The sequence below is a fragment of the Artemia sp. Qi Xiang Cuo genome, chromosome 17 (assembly GCF_049724085.1).
Source record: "Artemia sp. Qi Xiang Cuo chromosome 17, ASM4972408v1, whole genome shotgun sequence".
Taxonomy (NCBI): Eukaryota; Metazoa; Arthropoda; class Branchiopoda; order Anostraca; family Artemiidae; genus Artemia; species Artemia sp. Qi Xiang Cuo.
This window is the reverse complement of record NC_142810.1, coordinates 40583602-40609976: the sequence shown is the minus strand read 5'-3', so window position 1 is coordinate 40609976 and position 26375 is coordinate 40583602. Positions and strand designations below refer to the sequence as shown.

Sequence of the window (26375 nt, the reverse complement as noted above, 5' to 3'; positions counted from 1 at the left end):
TGTCTTCACTTCAGTAAGAGTCTCATTGGAAATTTTTACACTTTTATTTGTGAAGTCAACTAGATTACTAGATAAGAGATTGATTTTGTGCTCAGCGTGAAGCTCCAAATTCCCAAGACCCATAAAGAACTCGAAGAGCCTAGAGAGTGAATAAGGATTTCTTTGTAAGTTAGCCTCTAAAAACATAGGAAACGCAATATCATTTCCCAAATCGGTAAATTATAATAGTATAATTCATACGAAAATATGCCACAATTTTATTGTTACTATGACCATTTTTAATGATTTTTTTTTGTTTTTCACAAAAAGTATAAGAGATGCATCATATTAGCCATCCCATTTTCGTTTTTATTGCCAACTGTTTACATAAATTAAAGAGATTCTTTATATTTATTGGGAAAATTATAAAAAAAATTTTAACGATTTTTCGTATACGATTTATAAATAAATTGTTTAGGACAATCGTTCTTCAAGGAGTCAGTTATTGAGATGTATATTAAGAAAATACCTGAATTTAATTTTGTAAATAGTCGAGCTTATAACCAACTAATTTTAACCATCCTTAGTATTCCAAGAGCTAACTTCCAAACATTTACCAGCGAATCTAGCAACATCTTGTGAATCTAGCGTCGGTAGGGAAAGGAAAACTCTTGAGAACCTCCCCCTCCAATCCTCACAACCTCCTTATCCTCATCCAATATGAAAACAACTAAAAAAAAGGTGAGAAAATTGCTTTTACAACTTAAACTAAGTTGCTTTTATAGCTTCAATGCGGCACTTCTGATTGGTTTACACGTTTCACTTTATATACATTTGGTTTATATAGTTAAATATTGGTTTCTATTTATCATTTATAAGTAACGATGAAGATTACTCTGGCTTTCCCTCACTAAAACAGAAAGAAGTTATGCAGAAGTTATGAAGAAGTTATGCAGCAAGAAGTTATGCAGAATTTGCTATCAGCACATACTCCAAATTTATTTGCCAAAGAACTTTGAAAAACCACTTACAATTTCAGCTTTTCAACCTTTGAAATTGAAGATCCCAGGTCACTTCTGGCATCTCAGCAAAAACTTGAATCTTATTGTTGTGTCTCAATTTCAGACTTGTCCAAATCTATGTAGAGTACCAGAATGGTTTCACACAGTCCACTGGTATTTTTGAATGCCAGTATAATACGTTTTGATTGGCTTCCTAAACTCCCTACTAATAAATTTAATGGAGAATAAGGAGGTTGTGAAGATTGGAGGGGAAAGTTATCAAGAGTTCTCTTTTCCCTACCGACGCTAGATTCACAAGATGTTGCTAGATTCGGTGGTAAATGTTTTTGAAGTTAGCTCTTGGAATACTAAGGACGGTTAAAATTAGTTGGTTATAAGCTCGACTATTTACAAAATTAAATTCAGGTATTTTCTTAATATACATCCCAATAACTGACTCATTGAAGAACGATTGCCCTAAAAATTTATTTATAAATCGTATTATAAAATAATATATAATTTAAAATAATATATCATTTCTATAACAAAGTCTCCCTTTTTTGCCATAAATGAATTAATCGCTCATTAAAAAAAGGAGACGCCCCCCCCCTCCTCTCTCTGTCTCTCTCTATCTCAGAAAGTGTGTAACACAGAGAATGTTTAAAAATAAACGCCACCAATTTATTTTTAACTTGTCCTATGTCCTTCTATTCCATTGAGCTATGCTACCATTCTAAGCAAAAATAACATTGAATTACTAATTAAAGACTTGACCAGAAACGTCCTTTTTGTTGTTTGCCGTAATCCCTAATCAAAGTTAAACTGAATATACTTACACAAGGGTACTCATTAAGATCCACAAGCGATTGCAAAGAGGACTTTTTTGCCAAAAATGTTTGTCACGACATACAAAAGATGAAGAAATGATAACGATGTAGAGAACAAAGAAAAAGCATGCATAATGCTGTGCTTTGAACCAGGCAAGCTCCAGTTCAGGCTGACTCCAGTTATCCGGAACTGAGTTACCTTTCTCTAGTGGATATACGTAAATACACTGTTCGTAGGTAACGTTTGGTGCTAGTGTGCGAGATTTCTGAAAAAAGAAAAGAAAATTATATTACATAAGAAAAATACATTATAATTTCTTTTATTTTTTTAAAGCTCTGATTATTTTAGTTATACTACATCAATCAAATCATTCAGCACTTTTAATTTTTATAGAAAGTTCTCATTCTCATTAATAAGTGCATTAGTATGTTTGGTAAGTTATACGGTACTTAAATTTACCAACTGAACCTCTCTCTCCTAGTTCTAGGATTCCCCAGGGAAAACTATTTAGTCTTTTTTACATCGCGGCTGCTGCGTGCACCCCTCCTATAATCAATTTTTTACCGAAAATGACTTTTTATATGCGTCTGATGCAGTTTTTCATGCTGCGTCGTCTGGTGACAGCAAAAAAATTCCATCTCTAATACTCACATGGCAAAATAAGAAAACCCCACCTCATAATATCTCTGATAATTTTATATCAGAGATATAAATTACGCCTTGTCATAACTCGTAATATCTCTGATAATATCTCGTATATCTCTGATACACGTATAACAAAAAAATGCTGAGTCACATGGAATTATTTTTTATTTTGACCTAAAAAAACAGCACCACCAAATCAGTTTTTATCGTCTTCTGAACAATTTCATTTCTCCATTATACGAGGTGTACACGCAGCAGCCACGACACATTTCTTTTTGTAACTAAGGGCCTTGGATATGAGTTCCCTTTCACACATGAGAATTTGTTAATCATTTGAGGATGCGTGATATTAAACCTAATGGAGATAAAATATTACTTTGAAACATTTAAGTTAGGAAAATCTAATTAAATTAAGAAAATTAAGAAATATTGAATGTAATGATGATGAAGCTAACATTTGTTGAACAAATATTCTTACCACGAACTTCCAGAAATCTACTCCAGTTTTCTCGACTCCCACCCACGCACCCGGAAGTATATCTGACTGACGTAAACCTCTAGGTTGTACTATTACAAACTTCTTCAAATGGGATGTGTATGTTAAGATTTTTAAAGTCCAACGGTTTATTCTCCGTAATTTCTAAATAATATCCAAGAGCCCCGGGACATATGCGCGCCAAGCTTACTTGTCCTTTGTCAGACCGCTATTTGGATATGCCTGTCCGGACTGATCCCCTGTGTTTTGCCAAGTCGGACTTGACTGACATCCGTGCCGAGTCTCCTCTCGACTGGACTTCACATTCTTCCGAACTCCGCCTTCTCTGTCAATATTTAACTTTCAGTTTTGCTGTTATTTGTTTTCTTAGTTTTATTTTCTCTCCTTTGATTTGGAATGTGGATTTGGTTCATTATAGGTTGTAATAATAATTCTATAATAAAAATATATTTCATAATCTATTCCGATGAATGGTACTTTCCGTAATACATGCTTAAAATATTCAATGTTAAATCCAAAATTTTGGATGGTGTATAGATGAGGATATTGTTGTCAGCCAAATCAAAAGCTTTTCAAGGACAATCAAGAAAAGGTTTAGAAAGAAATTCGGCTTGTTGAAGTTCTTTCAAATAGTATGTATCAAGCGCACGAAATAATCAATTGTAAAAATTCTTGGTGGCTCTGGTTACCAAATTTTCTGATGTAAATTGTAGGAATAAACAGTAACTTGAGATCAGTAGCACAGGCAAATCTTCGCAAAGATTTAAAAAGACTTGAGTAAGTACCAAAGGCCATAAGTTAAGAAAACTGGAATAGTTCGATTCAATTTTAACTGGGTTATTAAACTACTTGGGGAACGTAAGAAGACTTGTAATTTTTTTGAAAATGTTTGGTAAGTGTCTGACTATTTCATCTAAAAGTCTTTAACTAAATCAGTTTGAATTCTATTAGACCCTGTGGCGGCCAAATGTTTTACTAATTATATTGATATATATATTTTTTTTGCAACGTCAGAGGGGCGTGTCATTCGGAATAGGTATAGAGAAGGATAACATGCGTTGATCCAGTGATGGGGGGGGGGGGCTTTCCAAAACTGAAGCAAGACATATTTAAACTCCGTATAAATCGTTAGAAGTCTAAAAAGACGATTCAGGGAGGCAAATGGTAGATCAGCTTCTGCTGGAAATCTTGGAAGAAATAAACTGGAAGAACTTTGCTGGACAAACTGAAGTAATCAAGTGCTAAGTCAGTAAGACAGCTAGATATGCGTTATAAATTTATCATACTACTAGCAGTTGTTGTCGAACTTGAGGCTGTAAAGAGCCTAAAATTTTTATAGCACATGAATATTTGAATAAAGTTTCTAAATATAAGAGACGGGATGTGATATTTACACCAGTTACCCACGAACCTCACTTTGAAATTCTCCAGTGGAACCATTCAGGATGTAAGAGGAGAGGTCGTCCAAAGAACACCCATGTTCCTTTAACTAGCTACACCTCTGAAATCTTAACAAGTTTTTGCAAAGCGTTTTGGTGTAAGTAGGAACATATCCTAACATGTCTTGATAGCAGATAAAATAATGGAGATATATATTCCATTATATCTTCCATTATTCCATTATATCCCCAATATATTTTCTATACACAAATCAAACAGTTCGTGGTAACGAACTGTAAGTAAGGAGCGACCCGTCTCAATGGTAACCGAAACTCTAGAAAACGTGTTTTTGATACCAATAGACATATCAAAATAATAAGATTTTAATGCTGATTTCAAATATATAACTTTCATCAAGTTTAGAAATACCAATTAAACGTTAAACGCCTGACAACATTCGGCTAATTTTCAAAAAAATGGGGAAAGACCCCCTAAAAGTTATAGTACCTTAAGGAAAATCACACCATCATATTCAGCGTATCAGAAAATCCTACTGTAGAGTTTTCAAGCTCCTATCCACAAAAATAAGGAATTTCCCATTTTTTTGCCAGAAGAAGGATCACGGGTGCGTGTTTATTTGTTGGTTTTTTTTCTCCAGAGGGAATCATATAGACCCAGTGGTCCTAGATTATCTTGGGAAGGTTCATCGGAACTGAAATTGAAAGTTATAGTGCCCTATCTAAGTGACAAAAAATATGGAGGGCAAATAGACCCCCTCCCATACTTTTTTTTCCAAAAGTCCCCCGATCAAAATTTTGAGATAGCCATTTTGTTCAGCATGGTCGAAAATATGATAAATATGTCTTTTAGGGTGACTTAATACCCCAAAGTTCTCAGAGGGAGGGCTAAAAGTTATGAACTTTACCCAATGCTAACATATAGTATTGGTTATTGGGAAGTATACAGGAGTTTTCAGGAGGTTTTTTTTCTGGTAGTGGGAGGTAGGGTGGGGTCGGGGGTTATGTTGGAGGATCTGTTCATGAAAGAAGTTTTCATGGGGGAAGGGAAATTGCCATGAAGGGGGCGCCGGACTTGCCAGCATTATTTATTGGTTATTGGGAAGTATACAACCATTTTCAGGAAGGATTTTTTCTGGGGGGGGGGGGCTAGAGGAGGGGTTACTCTGGAGAATATTTCCGTGGAGGATGTTTCTTTGGGGTAAGAGACATTTCTATGAAGGGGGCGCCGGATTTCCAAGCATTAGAAATTAAATCGATCATTAGACGATCAGAAATTAAATAAAAAAAACAAGTTTTTTCAACTGAAATGTAAGAAGGAATATTAGAACTTAAAACGAACAGAAATTATAACGTATGTGAGGGGGTTCTCCCCCAAGTCAATACCTCGCACTTCAAACTAAAGTTTTTTTTTGTGCTTTAAAAAGAGATATCTATTCTAATTAAACGGCCTTTGTGATTCAGGGGTTTTTTAATCAAATTTTTTTTTTTACTTTTAAATTAAAGTGAGTGTTATTGATTAAGGGGGGAACCCCTTCATATGAGTAATAACATATACATAATAAAAAAACAATAAAAAAACAAGCGATTAGGCTCAATAACAATCGAAAATTTAAAAAAAAGAATTTTTATGTCAATAAATGTATCAAAAGAATGTGTTTATAAGGCTGATCCTAAATATATAAATTTTATTAAGTTTAGTATTACTCATCAAAGGCTACAGGCCTGAGAAATTTTACTCGATTTTTTAAAGAGGGGGGAACATCCCCTACAAGTGAAAGAATTTTAATGAAAATCACACCGTCAGAATTCAGCGTATCAGAAAACCCTATTACATAGGTTTCAAGCTCATATCTGCAAAAATCTGCAACTTTGTATTTTTTGCCCGAAGACAAATATACGAATATAGAAGTTAGTTACGTAAGTTAATTTCTAAAGACATCCATTTAGCAAAAGAAAAGTAAAATTTTTATGCAAACAAAAGCAGCATTAACTAAAAAACGATCAGAAATTAAATAAAAAAAACAATTTTTTAAACTGAAAGTAAGGAGCGACATTAAAACTTAAAACGAACAGAAATTATTCCGTATATGAAAGGGGCTGTCCCCTCCTCAACGCCTCGCTCTTTACGCTAAAGTTTGACTCTGTCTCACAACTTTATTTTTTAAAACAATAAAAAACTCTAGCGTAAAGAGCGAGGCGTTGAGGAGGGGACAGCCCCTTTCATATACGGAATAATTTCTGTTCGTTTTAAGTTTTAATGTCGCTCCTTACTTTCAGTTTAAAAAACTTGTTTTTTTTATTTAATTTTAGCCTACTGGTAACAATTTCTATGCAGACAAAAGGTAACGCCAGGACAGATGAAAACGTTATTTTAGTGTGTTATGTTGAGACTCCTCTTTGTCATATTTGTGATATCAAACAGTTCATCGTAACGAACTGTAGGTAAGGAGCGACCCGGCTCAATAGAAACCAAACTCTAAAAAATGGAATTTTGATACCAGTAGATACATCAAAAAAGAATTAGATTTTTAGGCTGATTTCAAATATATAAGTTTCATCAAGTTTAGTCTTGCCCATCAAAAGTTATGAGCCTCAAAAAAGTTGCCTTATTTCAAAAAAAGGAGGAACACCCCTTATAAGTGATAGAATCTTAATGAAAATCCCATCATCAGATTCATTATATCAGAAAACCCTACTGAAAGGGTTACAAGCTTCTATCTGCAAAAAATGGGGAATTTTGTATTTTTTTTGCCAGAAGAAAGATCACGGAAGCGTGTTTATTTGTTGTTGTTTTTTTCCCAGGGGTGAACGTATCAATCCAGTGGTCCTAGAATATCGTTAGAGGGCTCATTCGAACAGATATTAAAAGTTCTAGTACCCTTTTTAAGTGACCAAAAAATTGGAGGGCAACTAGGCCCCTCCCACGCTCATTTTTTCCCGAAGTCACCTGATCAAAATTTTGAGATAGCCATTTTGTTCAGCATAGTCGAAAATCTAATAAATATGTCTTTGAGGATGGCTTCACCCTCCACAGTTCCCGGGGAAAGGGCTGCAAGTTATGAACTTTTCCCATTGTTTACGTATAGTATTGGTTATCGGGAAGTATACAGACGTTTTCAGGAGGGATTTTTATGGTAGGGGGGAGGGGGTTACGTGGGAGGATCTTCGAACTTTAGCGTAGAGAGCAAGGTATTGACTAGGGGGCGAACCCCCTCATATGCGTAATAATTTCTGTTCGTTTAAGTTTTAATGTCGCTCCTTACCTTCAGTTGTAAAAACTTGTTTTTTATTTTATAAATGAAAGGGTATACGTTACTTTCAAGAGTGAAAACTTGCATTAATTTTGACAAAAAATCACCAATACCATCTAACATTTGTCGTTTCTTGGCAATTTTCCAAGATTAGCAATTATGTTTCTTTCAGAAACTGAAATCAGGCATTGATTACCACTCTAATTTTGCCAATTGCACTAATTACATTAATTTTGTCATGTTATTATATAAAAAGATGCCAAGAAACACCAGATGGTGTTGGGGAGTCTGTTTGTTGACACTAGCGCGAGTTTCCACTTGTGTAAGTTACACATGCTCTATGCTATAAATTATATGGTATGGCTAATGGTAAATAATATGGCTATGCTAATGGCTATATGGTGTGGCTATGGTAAATAATATGGAATGGCTCTATGGCATAAATTCTAAAGAAATTTTAGGATTCATTTTAGTCAAGGATTTTTAATGAAGAAGTATGTGATGTCCGCATCTTTGTTAGTCAAACATAATAATCAATTACACAGAACCCAGCTTAAAGCATTAGACTAACAAAGATGTTGAAATTTCGCAAAGGGTCGACTCGAAGCTCACTTTTTCTCAATATAAAAGTTGTAGGCTTGATTTTGGCCTTTCTCATACAGCACATGGTTTTAAGATAAATAAAGAAATATATGTAGATACATATAGCACTGATCGTCATAATCTGACTTTGACTTAAGTCCCGTCCGTCCTTGAGGGTCGTCTTGGGGCCCCTTTCTTCGTAATGGCGTGGATGTGCCTTCTGTATGCCTTGCGGTCTTCTGCTAGGCGAAGAGGGTCCGAGAGGCAGTGAGGTGCGAAGTTTTCCTTCCACCTCTTTGGGGGACGACCACGAGGACGAGAACCATGAATTTGGCCTTCGAAGGTGATTTTCGGGAGATGGGACTGACTCATTTTTTGTACGTGACTGAGCCATTGAAGTTGCTGGAGGTGGATCTTCATGAGAATTGTTTGTTGTATTTTAAGGCGCTCGAGAAGTTCGACATTTGAGATTTTATCAAGGTAAGTGATCCCGGCGATGCAGCGGAGGCATTTAGTTTCAAATGCTGCGAGTCGACGATTGTCATCCACCTTCAGCGTCCATGTTTCAACTGAGTAGATTGCGATGGGGATGATCAGGGTATTGAAAAGTCGTGTCTTCAGCCGCAGAGACAAGTCCTTGCTTCGCCATATGGGCATAAGGGCTTTGAAACTGGAAATCACAAGGGTGAGATGTCTTTTAATGTCTTTTGAGTGACTGTTGTCACTGGTGATCAAACTACCGAGGTAAGGGAACTCGTCGACCCACTGGATACTCCCTTCATTAATTTTCAGGTCTGGCTTAACTATAACCTGCGGCTTTTGTGAGCAGCACATAGCCTTTGTTTTTGATGCATTTAGGATCATTCCAAAAGAACCTCAATTCAATGAGGTGTGAGCGGCATATAGCCTTTGTTTTTGATGCATTTATTATCATCCCAAAAGAACCTCAATTCAATGAGGCGTTCTACCCTCTTGTTAAGTCTTCCAAGGCCAAATTTACCCATAACATCTTCGTTTCCAGCAGAAGCGTTGCCAACAATAGCATTGAAGTCGCCAATGACAACGACAAGGTCTTTTTTGGGAACTGCGTCAACTAGGCTTTGCAGTTGAAGGTAAAAATTGTCATACTCTTCATCTGGTTTGCTACAGTCAGGAGCGTCGACTTGTATGATCGTGATGTTGATCGGTGATCCTTTCATTCGTATCATAATCAACCGTTCTGACACAGGCATTACGGAAATCAGGGATCTTCTTGCTTTACTCGATATTTCTTTTGCTTCTAAAACTTTTGTGAAAATTTGCTTGTCCCCCTTATAACCTTCTCAAAATTTATCATTCCTCTACTGTGCTAATACTCGAATTTGCTTGTAGAGTGTAACAATTCGATCTTTCTTTGGTACATATTTATATGATTAGGAGTTTCCGAAAACAAGCACTTGGAGTCATGCAAGGTTAAGTGGAGGTTTCACAGCATTTTCCTCTATGTAAGTTTAAGATCCCAACTTTGGCCAAGAGAAGGAACCTCCTATGCCTTCGTTTCGGTACCAACACTCTGGCTGTTCCTCGATTACGCTCCATCCTCCTCGAACCGTACCTTCCCGCCCGCAACAGACCGTCCCGTATAAAGTCCCAAAAAGTCCCCAAACTGACTCCCATCCCCTCTAAACATGAAAGATATCGGAAGAGTTTTGTTCCTAGTTTTGTTGATTTATACAATAGCCAGAAAAATTAGTCTTTAATTTTATTGCTGTCTATTTATTTTTTTCTTCTTTTTGACTTTTTAACTATATTTTTGACTCGTCATATTTTTTTTATGTATTTTCATTGTTTTCTATTTTGTTTTTGTTTTTAGCTTTTTAACTAAGTGTTGACCTTATTCATATATTTTTTATAGTGAATTATGTTTGACGTGAACGTCACGTTCTTTTGATGATATATATATATGTATAGTGCCTTTGAGATATATATATATATATATATATATATATATATATATATATATATATATATATATATATATATATAGTGCTTTTTTTTTGGACATAAAATTCAAATTCGGCAAACATGCTGTGAAAGAAAATTTTTAAAATAAAATTCTGTTCTATTCTATTCTATATCAAAAAACCAACACCTCGACGATGAACGCTATCGATTCTTCCAAACTAGTGTTCCCGATCCTTTCTTTGCCAGTGGTAGGGAGGTGTGTTTCTGAGAGTCCCACGATATCCCATTTATATGGGTTTAGTTCATTTGAGACGAGATCTATTTTGCCTTGTTTAGCAAGCATCCTAACGTTGAGGGTTCCAATGGATAAAATCAATTTAGGGGAAAGAATAGCCTCCGGGGTCGGAGTTGTCAACGTTGTTAAAGGATCTCCATTCGCGAGATTCTCGGTCGTCAGATTGTGGGTTGCCCCGGACGCGGTAGCTATAATCTCATGGCCTTTGTCAGTTGCCCCGGACGCGGTAGCATTGGTTCTCGTTCTTGATCGTTTGTATTTCACAATTTTTAATGAGAAAGAAGGTTTCTTGGCTAATTTCAGGACAGCGTTAAGCCACTTCTCTCCATCCTTAGCAGGGACCGGCTATATCTATTACCGATATTGCGCCGTTCTGGCGTCCTGAATCCCCTGCAATTTTCCCATTGCTGGGAGAAGGTTTGTGACTGACAAGCCGTATCCATACGTCAATGGGCCCTGCCCAGTGCACATTAGAGGGGTCCTCCACCTCCTCCGCCTGAACTTATGGCCCCCAGACGTTTGTGCTCCAGCATATTTCAAGACCCCAGAGACCGGGTCCCCCTTAGTTCATGCCTCCCTACCAGGAGGTGCCCTGCATATCTATAGGACGTTCCCCTATCCCCGACCTGGGGACGCTCTGAGTGGCCTGGGGGAGGCCCCTACTGAGAAGGTACTCAGTAGATACTTTAGTGTAAAAAAAAGATGAGATCAGCCCTATTTTTCTTCATCAAGTTGAATCTCTATTAATAGATATTTTATACTAGCCAACAAAGGTTTTTAGATTCCAATAAAATACAATTTGTAGTTTTGTACGTGTGTCATACCTTATCAGGCACGTGCAAGCGTACCTAGGAAAGTTATTTTGGGGATAAAAAAAAAGATCAATTACATTGATATTATACTAAATTATAGCATAAATCATATAGATCTTAAAATCTAAGCAGGGGGGCAAGAACTCCAGGCATCCCTCCCACTATTCGTATATGCCTGCATGCTCTCTGAAGATATCACCAAAGTAGAGCTTTTTTTCTTTCTTATTATTGTGCCAACTCCAGTCTCCTCTTAACTTCAACAGTATCTAGATATGTTTTAAATTTTCATTTTTTGATTTGGTCCCATTTGATTTAGTATTGCCTCGGTTTTCAATTGATTTATTTCTACTTTTTTTTTAGAATATAAACATCAGTTACAATTCTATTGGGTTTTTGTTACCTTTAATATTTAATGAAACGCTTAAATGAGTCACAAAAATGTAGCAACTTTAAACCACAACTAAATTCTTAAGAGAAGAGAGAGAGAGAGAGAGAGGGGATCAAATCAACGAAATATCCTTTATAGCTTATTAGCCATAAAACTACCCAAAGAATGGGTATTTTAATGAAGTTTTTCGCATTCAAAGAGTGAGGTTGAAAACACAGTACTTCCACCCCACTTCAGATCAAGAACTGCGTTACGTAAAAATAACATTCGAAGTGATCATTTTAGAACGGGTCAATACATAATTTTCAAAACTGTGTGCTCACTCACACTAAGAAAGAAAATAAGAGAAAAAATAATGGTATCTTACCAGAACAATATCCCAGCAGAACCCCATAGTGCAGAGAGCATACAGAAGAACAACAATGAGCATAGACGGTAAAAATTTCCCACAATAACACCATAAAATGAAACCAATTAACTGAAAGAGAAAATTTAATCATGGTCTTCATTAGCCATTTTTTTTTTTTTTTTTTTACAAGCCTTCTCACCAACTGGATATTGTTAGAGTAGTAACTTATATATATATATATATATATATATATATATATATATATATATATATATATATATATATATATATATATATAGGTAGAGGGTCAGGTCAACAAAGATCAGCCTTATCAACGGGATAAAGGAGTTTCAACCTAACGTGAGCAAAAGAAAATCGTTATAAAATTTGTAATAATGAATTTAGCTTTAAGTTTTTAGAAAAATCTTATTTTTATATCATTTTTTCCCCCTTTAAATCCATTCTTTACACATGTGTAGAAAAACGAAAGAAACAATAGAGTAAACTAAAATTTCTATTCGAGAAATTTTCTTTAAATGAGGCTGAAATGATACCCGACGCTTTTGAAAAATACTACGTCTACTACTAAAATACAACTCACTGCAGCACCAAGCCACCCGAGGCCAACACAGCTAAGTACGCGCCTTTTCCATCCCAATCTGCCCAAAGCCTCCCTCTTTACACTGTCCTAGGAAGTTCCCATTTCCTTTAAATCTTTCCTTACGACACTTTCTTACACAATTCGGGGACACCCTACTTTTCGTTTAGCCCTAGACAATTGGCCGACAAGGACAATCTTTGGTAATCTGTCCTCCTTCATCCACAGAATATCCTAGCCATCTCACCATTCTCTCATTACAAGTCTAGAAAGCGGATTGAACCACATTTTTCATACAGCTTACTATTTGAGATACGGTCAGTCAGTCAGGTACCCAAAACAATCCGTAGGCAATTTGTCTAGAAAACATCTAGCAAATGCTCCTCGGTTATTAGAGCAACCACGCTCCATAACCATATTTGACCATTTCATTACTGCAGCTTCCAATATTCTAATCTTGGTTTGCAGATTTATTCTCCTTTTCTTCCAGACTTTTCAACTGTGAAAAACACATTGGGCCTTGGCTATTCTACTTTTAACATCTTCACTGCACAAACTGTCTTCACTAATAATACTACCTTGGTAAGGGAAGCTGTCCACTTGAAGGAAAATAGATATATCTAAAAAAAAATATATGGTAAAAAATTTAATAGTTTCTATTTGTTTTTTTTTTATTTTACTTTCTCTTTCCCGTAGGAGAGGTACTTCCGGAATAGCTAGAAGACTGTTAAGTTTTGTTGTTGGGTTTTCCTTATCCAGAGGCCCTTATTGCTCATATTTTGTTAAATTCGGAGTTTCAGGATCAAATAGGATTTAACTAAACTTAAAAAATTGCCTCCCCCCACAAACTCCTCCCTTAAGCTTTGAAAATTATCTTTTCAGCAAACCAAAACAACCATTGCCAAAGATTGTCTTTTTCGGGCAATCGTCTAGGGCCAAACGAAAAGCAGATCATCCCGGAATGGCATGGGAGGATGTAAAGAGAGAGGCTTTGAATAGATTGGGATGGAAGAGGAGCGTACGTAGCCGTGTTGGCCTCAGGTGGCTTGGTGCTGCGATGAGTTGTTAGTAGTAGAAGTTGTAGCATTAAGGCTCTGGATCCATTCCTGGGAGTTTTCACTGAGCTCAACTACTTTCCAAGATCAGCAAAAGCCCTTAATCTAAAAATTTACCATTATATGTTTATTCAACTTTTTTTGTTCTCTGAAGACGGCTATTAGACAAATAGCGAGCTAATGGCTCAAGACATATAGCTTTCAATTAGTTTTCCTTCTGTAATTCACTTTTTTTAAGTTTCCTCATTACATTATCTTCTTTAATGCTTGTATGGGTGTAATTATGATTACTAGTCTATACATTATTCTAAAGTTAATCTAGATGTTTCCAGTTTTCGTTTCCAACTATTTTGGATTAAGGACGTCCATACGATGCCTCCTTTTTGACAAAAAAAAATTAACTACCAAAAATGTGCTACTTTAAGTGGAGAGAACCCTCCGTGCTTGGCAAGGCCTTGGAAATGATTCTAAAGAAATAAAAAACATTCTTATTTTCTATCAATATACTTCTTTTGTAGTTTGTCACAAGGATTTGACACAAAGTAAGCTAGTCAAATTCAAAATATTTGATGAAGACCGTTTACAAAACTCTTTTCATTCATAGAAATAAGAAAAGTATTTTTGGATACTTTTGGCTATTGAATAACAGAAAGTTGTGCGGAGAGATTTCCCCTTCCCGGACAAATCCTTGGTAAGAATTCAAACAGATAAAAAGAGATAAAAAGTTTGTGCTCAGTATTTCAGCTAATGATCATTTTTAGAAGCAAAAAATTCCAACATGTCCGAAAATAAATTCATACCACTTTAAAATACATTTTTTCTTAAACCTTATTGATGTTTGATTTATTTTATGAAATTAATACATACCCGTACCAGTAGAACAAGGAGAGCCAATGGTAAAAAGTAAGGCCAAAAGTAAGGAAATACAAAACGAAACATATAATGGCGAAAATGTATATGGAGACAAATAACAAGTTGAATTACGGTAAGACAAGAACTATTAGACTTTAGAGTAATAAAGAAAGATCTAAACAGAGAAGATAAAACATAGAAAAAAAAACAACAACAAAAGACAAGGCAATTCAGACAGTGGATACAAGAAGAAAAACGCACATATTTCAGCTGAGACCAACACTCAGACGTTTCCAGGGCAAAAAGAGTAGATAAAAGTGCACGAAACTAAACAGACGGGCATAGCTAAAAAAAAATAAATCAAAACGATGAATCACCTACTCCTATAATCAATAATAAGCATATGAATAATATAAACAATAAACCCTCATTTTACATGGAAGATCATACATTACTTTTAGAATTTATTCTATGTAATGCTTCTTTGTGTGCTAATCTCTTTCCAGGTTTTGAAGCATGAACATTCTTATTAGATTGAAAAATTTTGAATGTAAGTTTCAACAGATCTACATTCATTCTTCGCCTGGAATTTTATTTTTCTGAGGGTTGTCTTTTATTCAAGCATTAATTTTATTTTATAGGTGATGATCAACGTATTTTCTAAGGATGAGTTAAATTTAATTGTCTATTTCTTATCTTAAGATAAATATTGTCTCTGAAAAATTGTCGTCTATGGTACTGGCTACTCCTCCCCTCTCATATGGTTATTAGTTTTCTACTTATCAAAACCAGCAAAAAAAAATCATCATTTTTCTTTTTACATCCTTCTTAGCATCAGACCACTCAAAACTTGGTGCCTCATATACCCCTTGTCAACTTTGTTTTATCTGTTTTGTATTTTTTTTTCAAGGAAGGGCTGTATCTGTTGAAGTCTATTTATAAGGAAGCAACAGACTGATTGGCTGGTATATCCCTATATCCCTAGGGAGTATAGTATCCCTAGGTATATCCGTATATCCCTTCTGGTATATCCCTATATCCTAGTATATCCCTAGGGAGAAAGTTCCAAGTGGAAGTAGGGCGTCAGACAAATCTATCTTTCAAGAACTTAGTAGGGCGTCTCCTCATACGGGTAGTTCGATCATACCCTGTTTCTGCGTGTTTGCCGTATAGTGGTGATGTGAGACCAAAAATGAGTATATTGAAAAAAATTACCTCTTTAGACAAGTTTTTTGGCAACTTTTCAGTAGGAACTTTCAAAATATCTGGATCTGTGGGTAAACCTATCAAAGAGACGGAGAGTAGCGGAACAACAACAAAACACAGCCAAAGTCCTTGACCTAAAAAATTCAACATTTAATTCAAGCCAAGGTAAATAGCTTTTCTATAAAAAAATAAAGAGTATTGTCCATTCAACACTTATAATATTAAAACGACTTAATTGATCATCTTTATTGAGTTGCATATTCCTAGCAAAGATCCTTCGGTTTCAAAAACTAATCTATCTTTAATTAAATATAAAAAAAAACAATTACAAAAAAAGCGTTTTCAAATGAAAATGAAGAACGCAATTAAACTCCGTCCAGCCCTGGAATAATATGAAATTTTGCTTTCTTGTAGATAGGATTTGTAAAATAATTTTTAGCACCAACAGACACAAGGATCTACAGGGTTATTAACAATTCATTAGTTTGAAATGTGAAAAATAATTATATAAATTTAAACAACCTGACTCTCCCTCTCTCTTCTGTCATCGTCTCTTTGTCATAAGCATTGACATGAGTGGCGAATCCAGAGTGGGGGGGGGCGAGGGGCCGCCCCTCGCCCCCATTTTTTGGCAAATGCTTCTGACGAAAAACTTTGCAGTGATATTTGGGTGATATATGTAATTGTAAATTTTCATTAACATGTAAAACGGAACTTATTCTTAATTTAATTGATTCAATTAATTTTAATAGTAGATATTTAATGATTTAGGACTAATTTTAAATAATTCCAGATTAATCAAGACTTAAATAAGGATGCAATTCATCAATAAATACGAAGTTGGGAGGAGGCTAAGACTCCGTAGAACTACCTCTCATTATACAGATTGAACACTTTTGTACAGCCCTAATTGCAACAAAACGCAGAATAACATCCCCTCACCCTTATGACCAAGAATACTTCTGGAGCCTCTGCCAAAAAATAGGCTGTCTATATCTGGCACCCTTTTCCTTGGGGCTGTCGACACCACGTTCATTCTGACGATATCTTTTTTTAGGTTTTCAATCACCGTTAAAATGGGTACATCTTGGGAAGGTGTAAACAGAGGTGCCATGAACAGGTTGGGATGGAGGATGGGCGTGCGTAGCAGTGTTGGCGTTAGACGGCTTAGTGCTGCAGTGAGTTGCTAGTAGTAGTAGTAGTTTGTTAAAACGGCTATCCTAAAAAATTATCTGATGCCGTGTTGATCTGAGGGGGGGGGGGCAAGAAAGAAACTGAAAGGAAACCACAGACTCTGGTGAAAGCCCATCACCATTTGTCAAATATATACTTGACGTCTTTAGATTGAGCCATTCTTCTATATTTCAAAAATCAGTCCAAGCTATATAATTATTAAGCTTAGAGGTCCTTAAATAAATACTGTGGTGAAAATCAAACACGATTTATTAACGCGTTTACTCTTTGATTTGAGACATTCATACTACGATGTTGATGGTATTCAATCATCAACATTAAATCATAGGAATTGGAAATACTTGCATGACTCTGAGTTGAACAAGTTGTGACATATCTAATCTTCTAGAAAAATATTTAAATTTAAAATGGTCTATTCACATAATTCGGCTATTTACCTAACCCCTAAGGCTGCATTTAACGCATCATCTCCTGAAGAACATTTTCATTTCTGATGAATGTGATTTATAATCTTTATCTGCTGTCATGTGAGTTTCGGCGGCATCCGGGACATATGAGGCGGTGAAAGGGCGTCATATAGCCCTTAATTCTGGTCCTTAAACAGAGCATTTGGAACTAGTCGTAAACCTTACCAGCTTTTCCCATTAATCCCTTCTATATGATAATTAAATAAATAAAAAACAAAGTTTTTTCAACTGAAAGTAAGGAGCAACATTAAAAATTAAAACAAACAGAAATTATTCCATATGTGAAAGGGGCTCTCCCTCCTGAATACCTCAATCTTTACACTAAAGTTTGTATTAATTGAAAAAGCAGAGTTGTGACAAAGAGTCAAACATTAGCGTAAAGAGCGGGGTATCGAGGAAGGGGCAGCCCCTTTCATATACGGAACAATTTCTGTTCGTTTTAAGTTTTAATGTTGCTTCTTAGTTTCAGTTGATCTTTTTTATTTATTTTGTGACGGTTTTAACAAGTAGCATAGGAGAGAGCACTAAACATTGGTCCCTCGAGAGCAATTTGTTGTTACTCCCCCGGAGCACCAGCGGTTATTATTGAAACGTTCATAATGAATGAAATAGTATGTAAGTTGTGTTGAAAACGATAAAAATGAACATCACTAGTAGCCTATATACTATCCGTGGCTTGTTTTGACTAGTACGGTTTTATTTTATTTTGATGACACTTTTAGGAGTAAAAATATTATTCAGAATACTTAGCACTTCCATGAATTTTAAACATACACTTCACCGAAGGAGAATTCTTACATCTTTACAAGTGGCGGTTCTAAGCCGGGCAGGGGGGGGGGGCAGAGAGCTGCCCCCTTCCTGCTTTTCTGACATCTTACATTAAATTATTTTATATTTTTACACTCTTATTAAGGTACTTAATTGATTGAAAATTGTCACAATTGTAATTTTTGTATACCTTGCCCCCCCCCCCAGTTCATGAGGCCTAAAACCGTTACTGATCATTACCCTGGATACAAACCGAGTTGCTCTGAAGCTAATTTGACGAATACGTAAAACAAAGAATAGAGATACGTCAAAAAGTAGGTTCAATGCTACTTTTCACTTGACATTTCGGCTTTGTCAGATTAGACACAGCTTGCAGGATCGAACGAAACAATAATCATAACAGTAGGCTAGTTCGCCTTACCAGACTGCCGGATCGCAAAATCTCGACGAAACACTAAGCGATTCTAGACGTGCTAATCATATCAGTAGGTCGGTCTGTCTTACCAGACTGCCGGATCATAAAATAAAGACACAAATATTTCAATATAAAGCATACTAATTATATCAGTTGGCCGTCTGAGCAATTATGAGAGGAAGAAATATAAAGTCAAGTAAGTTTCTGGGGGTACTGGAAATAACAAAGAAAGGATAATCTTAATTACTGTCTCACGGCAAATCGTTCTAAAGTTGATCGACACGAGCAAGGTTAGGTTCAGTGGAAATAATAGACCATTTTTTAATTCACGGATTCGTACGAAAAGGGCATATTTGATACGTCAAGATCTTCCCCTAAATAATCACGCAGGCTAAAATTTGCTTGTTTTATTGCTGTAAAAAAAAGATCGTGGTTACTTACCTGAGCTCAAAATTGGAGGAAGCATAACAAGTGCAGAGATTATATGCATAAACGTAATTGAACAACAGCAACAAGTCCAAAACTGCATCACATTTTGAAAACAGGAGATAAGATGCCTGGACTGGAAGAAGAAAAAAATCAGGACCTGTCAAAATTATATTAAGTATGCGAAGAAATGGCTGGAGCTTTACGGTGGATCCACCCATCTTGAAGCAGCAGTATTAATAATACATAAATATTACATTATACAAAAAAAAACATTGTAAACCAATCAGAAACTACCTCGTTAGGGTAAAACCAAAGATTAATTTGAGCTTCATTATAGATCATCTTCAAGCTTCCGAAATTCGTTACATTCAGCTTCGCGACTGAATATTTTCATGATACTATTGCTCATGGAGCAAAATAGGGAGCTGGTACAAAACTTTTTTTTAAAGTCTACAGCTCTTGAATACGGGAGCATAGATAGCAAAGTTAAGGTTCTGCTGCAATTCATGACCTGGAAGCAAAACTGGAGCGTGGTAGGTACAATTAGACACCCTTTTGAGGGTCAACACTGCCTTAGCTGAGATTAACTATAAGGTTGTTGTCTGTTCTTTGCTGTATCAAGTGAACGATCTTTTGTCTATACAATAAATTAACCTTCCATACAGCTAGTAACTATATATACCCCAATATTAACAGCATACCCTTAAGCAGCGGACGGTGCCACAAATCTTAACATAAAAAGTCTTTAAGTCTACTAAGACATTTGATCATATTGATTAGAAAGAATATGGGTCTTACCTCAAGGATTAGTTGTAGCAGTGAGGACAGCTCGTCTCTATGAAAGCTAAGAGAACAGGGCAGTGAGTTGAGTCGTCGACTGACTTCAACTGGGGATGGACCATTTTGAAGATGCGGTATTTCGAAAGAAGGACTGGCTTGGCACAGTTGAGGATATAAGGGTTCAACGGCTAAACTGAAAGAAAAACATAAAAAATTATTAAATAAACCATTGAAACAAATAAGCTATGCTGAAGAGTATATATAGGCATAATCAGGTGTCCAGTACGCTTGAATAGTGCAGTTGATGAATCAACCATTCTTTAATCCAATTAATGTTCAATTGACTAACTGATGATTAATTAATTAACCAGCCTGTTATATATTGATTAAACCTGTAATTAAACCTGTGCTCTCCTTCAAGAAAGCTCTAGTTCACTATTGCGTATCTCATGTTTAAAGGGTATCACTTAACATGCTATGTAATTCCCATAAAAAAGGAAGCCGTTGAAGCTGCGACTAAAAGTGAAAGTTCTACGAAAGTTTACCGGATCATTTCATGAGTATTTTGACATAGAAGGCAAAGAAATTTCATAGAAGAACATGCATTATGTCTATCTTTTAATGGGAGAGCACCAGAGGTGATTTACACAAAATCTGAGACAACCCCAGCACCCTGGCACCTCTCTCCTCCTGGGCAAGTTTCTAAGCATCTTTAAGTTGATTTGACTTTTTAAAACCAAAAAAAAGTTGGCGATAAAGTAAAGATAATTTTAAACAATTGGAGTTAACGTGCCGATTCTAATCAATCATATGAGGTAAAAAGAGTAACTCGTCTCAGGTTCACTCAAATTATATATTTATAATTTTGATTGAGCACAAATGATGCTCCAGCCTTTAGCGATTTGAGGGGGGTGGTAGCCCCTACTCTAATTTCCAATTCTAATCTATAATTGTCATTTATATTTTCTTGTTTTGCTGTTGCTGTTCTTATTATGACATAGAATAAGAGGCTATTCAAAATAATATCGTTTTCTGTAGAGCCCAAAAGACAATCTAGCCCTTAGAGGGCTTAAGGGGATGGTAGTTCCATCCTTATTTGTTTTACTTCTTATTCACTTATTGTTGTTGTATATTCTTGCAGATTCTGATCCGTACTACATTATCTTTTTTGATCAAAATTCAAGTTCGGCAACTTCTATTTGCGATAGCCATACTGAGAGTAAAACTTTATTTTATTGTCTTACCAGTCAATACACTAGTAGAAATTACTGCGAAAATGTTGTTTACAAGAAGGTTCCTGGAAAGCCAAGAAAGGTCAATATACACTAATAAATGCGGGTAATGTGGGTAATCTACTTTATGTGTAATAATTTTCGAAACCCATTTCGGGTTTTTATTTTTTGGGGCTTTTTGGACTTTTCTTTTTTTGCTGCTACAAACCTATTTCCATTATGAAAAAATCTGAACTACTTCACCAATCCTAGCTGGGCGGAGTTAAGTTCAGATCTATATTACTACTTGTAAGTACTGTGATTCAGATGGTGATCAGTTCCAAATTTTAAGAAAATGTTAAAATTTCTGACTACAATTATGAGTTCCGGGACCTAATTTTTAAAAGAAAGTAACTTTCTAGCACGTATATACTAAGAGCATAATTTTGGCCTTTCTTTAGCTTTCCAGGGTCCTTCCTACAAAAAAAAAAATTCTCTTAGGCCATAAATAAGACTAAAAATATTGAGTTTCAGCCATGTCAGGTTATTGGTACTAAAGAAAACTGGCTTGATTCATCTTAATGCTGCAATATTACTATTATGGTGCAATACAAACGATGGCCAGATACAAGTATACAGAAATATTACCTTGCATCCCCTTTCATGAAAGCTCCAGCATTCTGTGGGTTAGCAGAGGAGCCAATGACACATACTATCTCGCCGTAGTCTTGCATAATTTGGATCATTTCTTCAGTCACGTCTGGAGTACAATCAGTGAAAAGTGACACTAGCAATGGAACATTGTCAACATTTTCAATATGAGGACGTATATTCTTTATGCCTTTTGGGAGCTTCGCCTAAAGATATAGTTTAGTAAAAAAATAAGGTCTGCATTTTTTCCGCCATGTGCCACAGTTCATGTGGGAGTCCGTTCCTTATAGTATCACAAGAGAGGTTTACGGACCGACTTTTCGTGGGTTGTTGAACAACCACTGTTTTGGTGTATACGCTTTATGACCTATTGGTATGAAATGGGATTTCAGGTTATGAATTTTTTTTTCTTCAAGATTATTTTGGGGAATCTATTATTCCATGTTTTGTCATCCACAAAGACATAATTTCCAGAACTTTCAACTACGTACAAAAGAAATGGCTATCTCAAAATTTTGATTGTATGTGTTTGGATAAAGGGTGGGTGTGAGAGGGGGATTAGTTGCCCTCCAATTACTTTCGAGCATTAAAAGGGCCCAAGCCATTTCAATTTCCAAACGAATAAGCCATTCTTGAAGTTTCTACGACAACACTTTCTATAAAAAAAACCTTATATGCTACCAGGGCATAACTTACAACCCTTTCACTGAGTGTTGTGGGTGGGGGGGGGGGGTTGTCATCCTTAAAGACCCAATTTCCAAAATTTTAAACTACGTTGAACAAAATGGCTATCTAAAAATTTTGATTGGATGTGTTTGGGGAAAAGGAGGACGTGAGAGGGGTGTTAGTTGCCTTCCAATCACTTTTGACTATTAAAAAGGGCGCTAGCCCTTTCAATGCACCCTTTTTCAAGTTTCTACGACAAAGCTTTCAAAACCTTATATGCCCTCAGGGCATAACTTTTAACCCTTGCCCTGAGGGCTCTGAGGGGGAGGGGTTGTCAACCTCAAAGACCTTATTTCGAGAACTTACAACCACGTTGAACAAAATGGCTATCTCAAAATTTGGATTGGATGTGTTTGGATTAATGGTTGGCGTGAGAGGGGGTTAGTTGCCCCCAATCACTTTCGACTATTGAAAATGGCACTAGCCATTTGAATTTCCAATCGAATGAGCCCTTTTTCAAGTTTCTACGACAAATCTTTCAATGAAAACCTTATATGCCCCCAGGGCCTAACTTATAACCCTTGTCCTGAAGACTGTGGGGAGAGTGTCCTGCTCAAAGGTAAAAATTCCAGAGCTTTCAACTACGTTGAACAAAACTGCTATATCAAAATTTTGATTGGATGTGTTTGGGGAAATGTTGGTGGTGGAAGGGGTGTTAGTTGCCTTCCAATCACTTTTAACTATTAAAAAGGACACAAGGCCTTTCAATTTCTAATCGAATGAGCCCTTTTTGAAGTTTTTACGATAACACTTTCTATAAAAACCTTATATGCCCCCAGGGCATAACCTACAACCCTTGCCCTGAGGAATGTGGGGGGGAGGTCATCTTCAAAGACCTAATTTCCAGAACTTTCAACTACGTTGAACACAATCGCTAACTCAAAATTTTGATTGGATGTGTTTGGGGACAAGGTGGGCGTGAGAGGGGGGTTAGTTGCACTCCAATCACTTCCGACTATTAAAAAGGGCACTAGCCCTTTGAATTTCCAATCGAATGAGCCTTTTTTGAAGTTTCTGCGACAACGTTTTCTATAAACAACCTTGTATGCCCCCAGGGAACTACTTACAACCCTTGCCCTGAGGGCTGTGGGGGAGTTTCCTCCTCAAAAACATTTCTATCTGGAAATCAACTATAATGAACAAAATACCCATCTCAAAATTTTGATTGGACGTGTTTCGGGAAATAGTTGGCGTGGAAGGGGTGTTAGTTGCCGTCCAATCACTTTCAACAATGAAAAAGGGCACTAGCCGTTCCAATTTCCAATCGAATGAGCCCTTTTCCAAGTTTCTACGACAAATCCTGATACGAAGTGCCCTGGTATGGAAACCAAAAAAAAAAATAAAAAATAATAATACATTGTGCCAACATCGTTCTTTACTTAGGCAGCGCTATTGCGCTGCCTATGGTGAGGAGTTTTTAGAAAGAGACTCAATAAAACATCAAAGCCTTATGGTCTTTATGTTCTTTAGTTTTTTATTGTCTAAAACTTAGTAACAGAAAAAAAATAATTAAAAAAAACTAAAAAAAACTTTACATAAGAGATAACCATTCACAAGCATTATATAGGGCTATCCTCCCATTTGCGCAACAAATGGGAGGATATTAGAGGGTCGGGTTTAATGCTAAGGGTTGGGCGGGACTGCATGTTCCCAACCTTCCCGTGGTGGCCCTGTTTCCACTAATCTTAGGGCACAACTAAAAAAACAATAAAACATCGAAACCTTATTGCCTTTATGACCTTTAGTTTTCTATTGTCTAAAACTTAGTAAAAGAAAAAAATTATTACAAAAAACTAAAATAACTTTACACAACAGATAACCACTCACAAGCAGTATACAGAGCCATCCTTCCATTTGCGCTGCAAATGGGAGGATATTAGGGAGGTCGGGTTTGATACTAGGGGTTGGGTGGGGCTGGCTGTGCACAACCTTGTCGGGGTGGCCCGGCTTTCATTAATCTTGGTGCTGATGTTTGAACTATTTTTAACAAAATGACTATCTCAAAATTTTTATCGGATGGGTTTGGGCAAAAAAGGGCGTGGGGAGGAGGGGGCTAATTGCCCTTTGATCTCTTTTGACTCTTTAAAACTGAACTAGAAATTTTAATTTTCAATCAAATGAGCCCTCTTTGAAGTTTATACGAGCATCCCTTCTATTAGAACCATATATGCCCCCAGGGCATAACTTACAACGCCTTTCCCCGGGCCCTGGGGGGTTGTATCGACACCGGAGTTTTAAAAACTGATGTTTCAACTATTTTTGAAAAAATCATAATCTCAAAATTTGTATTAGATGGGTTTGGAGGAAAAAGGTTTGGAGGGGGAGGGCCTAGTTGCCCTCCGAACTGCTTTGACTCTGAAAAAGTGAACAAAAAGTTTTATCTTCCAATCAAATGAGCCTTCTCTGAAGTTTATACGCGCAACACTTCTATAAGAACCACATTTGCACCCAGGGCATAACTTACAACGCCTTCACCCGGGCCCTAGGGGGGGGGGGGGTTCGACACTGGATTTTTGTTGTCTGATGTTTGAACTATTTTTTGACAAAATGGCTATTTCAAAATTTTTATCTGGTGCATTTAGGGAAAAAAGGGGTGGGGGAGGAGGCTACCCGCCCTCCGATCACTTTTGACTCTTTAAAAGTAAACTAGAACTTTCCAATTTCCAATCAAATGGGCCATCTCTGAAGTTTATACAAGCATCCCTTCCATAAGAACCAGGCACAAGTTACAACGGCTACCCCCGGGAACTGGGGGGTGTGTCGACACCGGAGTTTTTGCTATCTGATGTTTAAACTATTTTAAAAAATGGCTATCTCGAAATTTTTATCCGATAGGTCTGGGGGAAAAAGAACCGGGGGGGCTAATTACCCTTGGATCTCTTTTGACTCTTAAAAGTGAACTAGAACTTCCAATTTCCAATCAAATGAGCCCCCTCTGAAGTTTCTACGATCATCCCTTCCGTAAGAACCATATAGGCCCCCAGGGCATAGCTTAGAACGACTGCCCCCAGGCTCTAGGGGGTTGTTTCGACACCAGACTTTTTATTATCTGACCTTTTAGCTATTTTAAACAGAATAGCTATCTAAAAACTTTCATCTGGTGCATTTGGGGAAAAAGGGCGTGGGGGGCTAGTTGCCCTCCGATCTCTTTTGAGTCTTGAAAAGTGAACAAGAACTTTCAGTTTCCAAACAAATTAGACCTCTCTGATGTATATACGAGCACCCCTTTCATAAGAACCATATATGCCCCAGGGCATAACTTACAACGTCTGCCCCCAGGCCCTGAAGGGTTGTGTCGACACCAGAGTTTTTGTTATCTAACCTTTTAGCTATTTTTTAAAAAATGGCTATCTCAAAATTTTTATCTGATGCATTTGGGGAAAAAAGGGCATGGAGAGGGAAGGGCTAGTTGTCCTCCGATCTCTTTCGATTCTGAAAAAGTGAACTAGAACCGTCACTTTTAAAACAAATGAGCCCTCTCTGAAGTTTATACGAGCATCCCTTCGATAAGAGCCCTATATACCCCCAGGACATAACTTACAACGCCTGCACCCGGGGCCGGGGGGGGGCTTGTTGACACAGGAAATTTTGTTACCTGACCCTTGAACTCTTTTTATCCAAACGGCTCTCTCAAAATTTTATCTCATGCATTCGGAGAAAAAGGGCGTGGGGGCGAGACTAGCTGCCCTCTCATCACTTTTGACTCTTAAAAAGCGATCTACAACTTTTAAATTCCAATCAAATGCACCCTCTCTGAAGTTTATACGAGCATCCCTTCCATAAGAACCATATATACCCCCAGGGCATAACTTACAGCACCTGCCCCCGGGCCTTGGGGGGTTGTGTCGACACCGTAGTTTTGTTATCTGACCTTCGAACTATTTTTATAGCTATCTCCAAATTTCTATCTGATACATTTGGGGAAAAAAGGCGAGGGGGGGGGGGGGAGGGGGCTAGTTGCCCTCCGATCTCTTTTGACTCTGCAAAAATAATCTAGAACTTTTAATTTCCAATCAAATGAGCCCTCCCTCAAGTTTATACGAGCATCCCTTC

General features: G+C 36.8%; 1 protein-coding gene across 1 annotated transcript in view; it reads right to left on the bottom strand.

The window, feature by feature from the left end:
- l(2)k05819 (transmembrane protein 94-like protein l(2)k05819) overlaps window positions 1-26375 on the bottom strand; it is a 259706-nt gene that overhangs the window by 6742 nt on the left and 226589 nt on the right. The window contains exons 18-23 of the mRNA XM_089102832.1: window positions 21594-21802; window positions 19753-19927; window positions 18967-19087; window positions 15691-15815; window positions 11989-12099; window positions 1817-2073 (exon numbers count right to left, since the gene is read on the bottom strand). Coding sequence (XP_088958958.1) covers window positions 1817-2073; window positions 11989-12099; window positions 15691-15815; window positions 18967-19087; window positions 19753-19927; window positions 21594-21802 — 998 coding nt within the window. The remainder of the gene's footprint in view (window positions 1-1816; window positions 2074-11988; window positions 12100-15690; window positions 15816-18966; window positions 19088-19752; window positions 19928-21593; window positions 21803-26375) is intronic.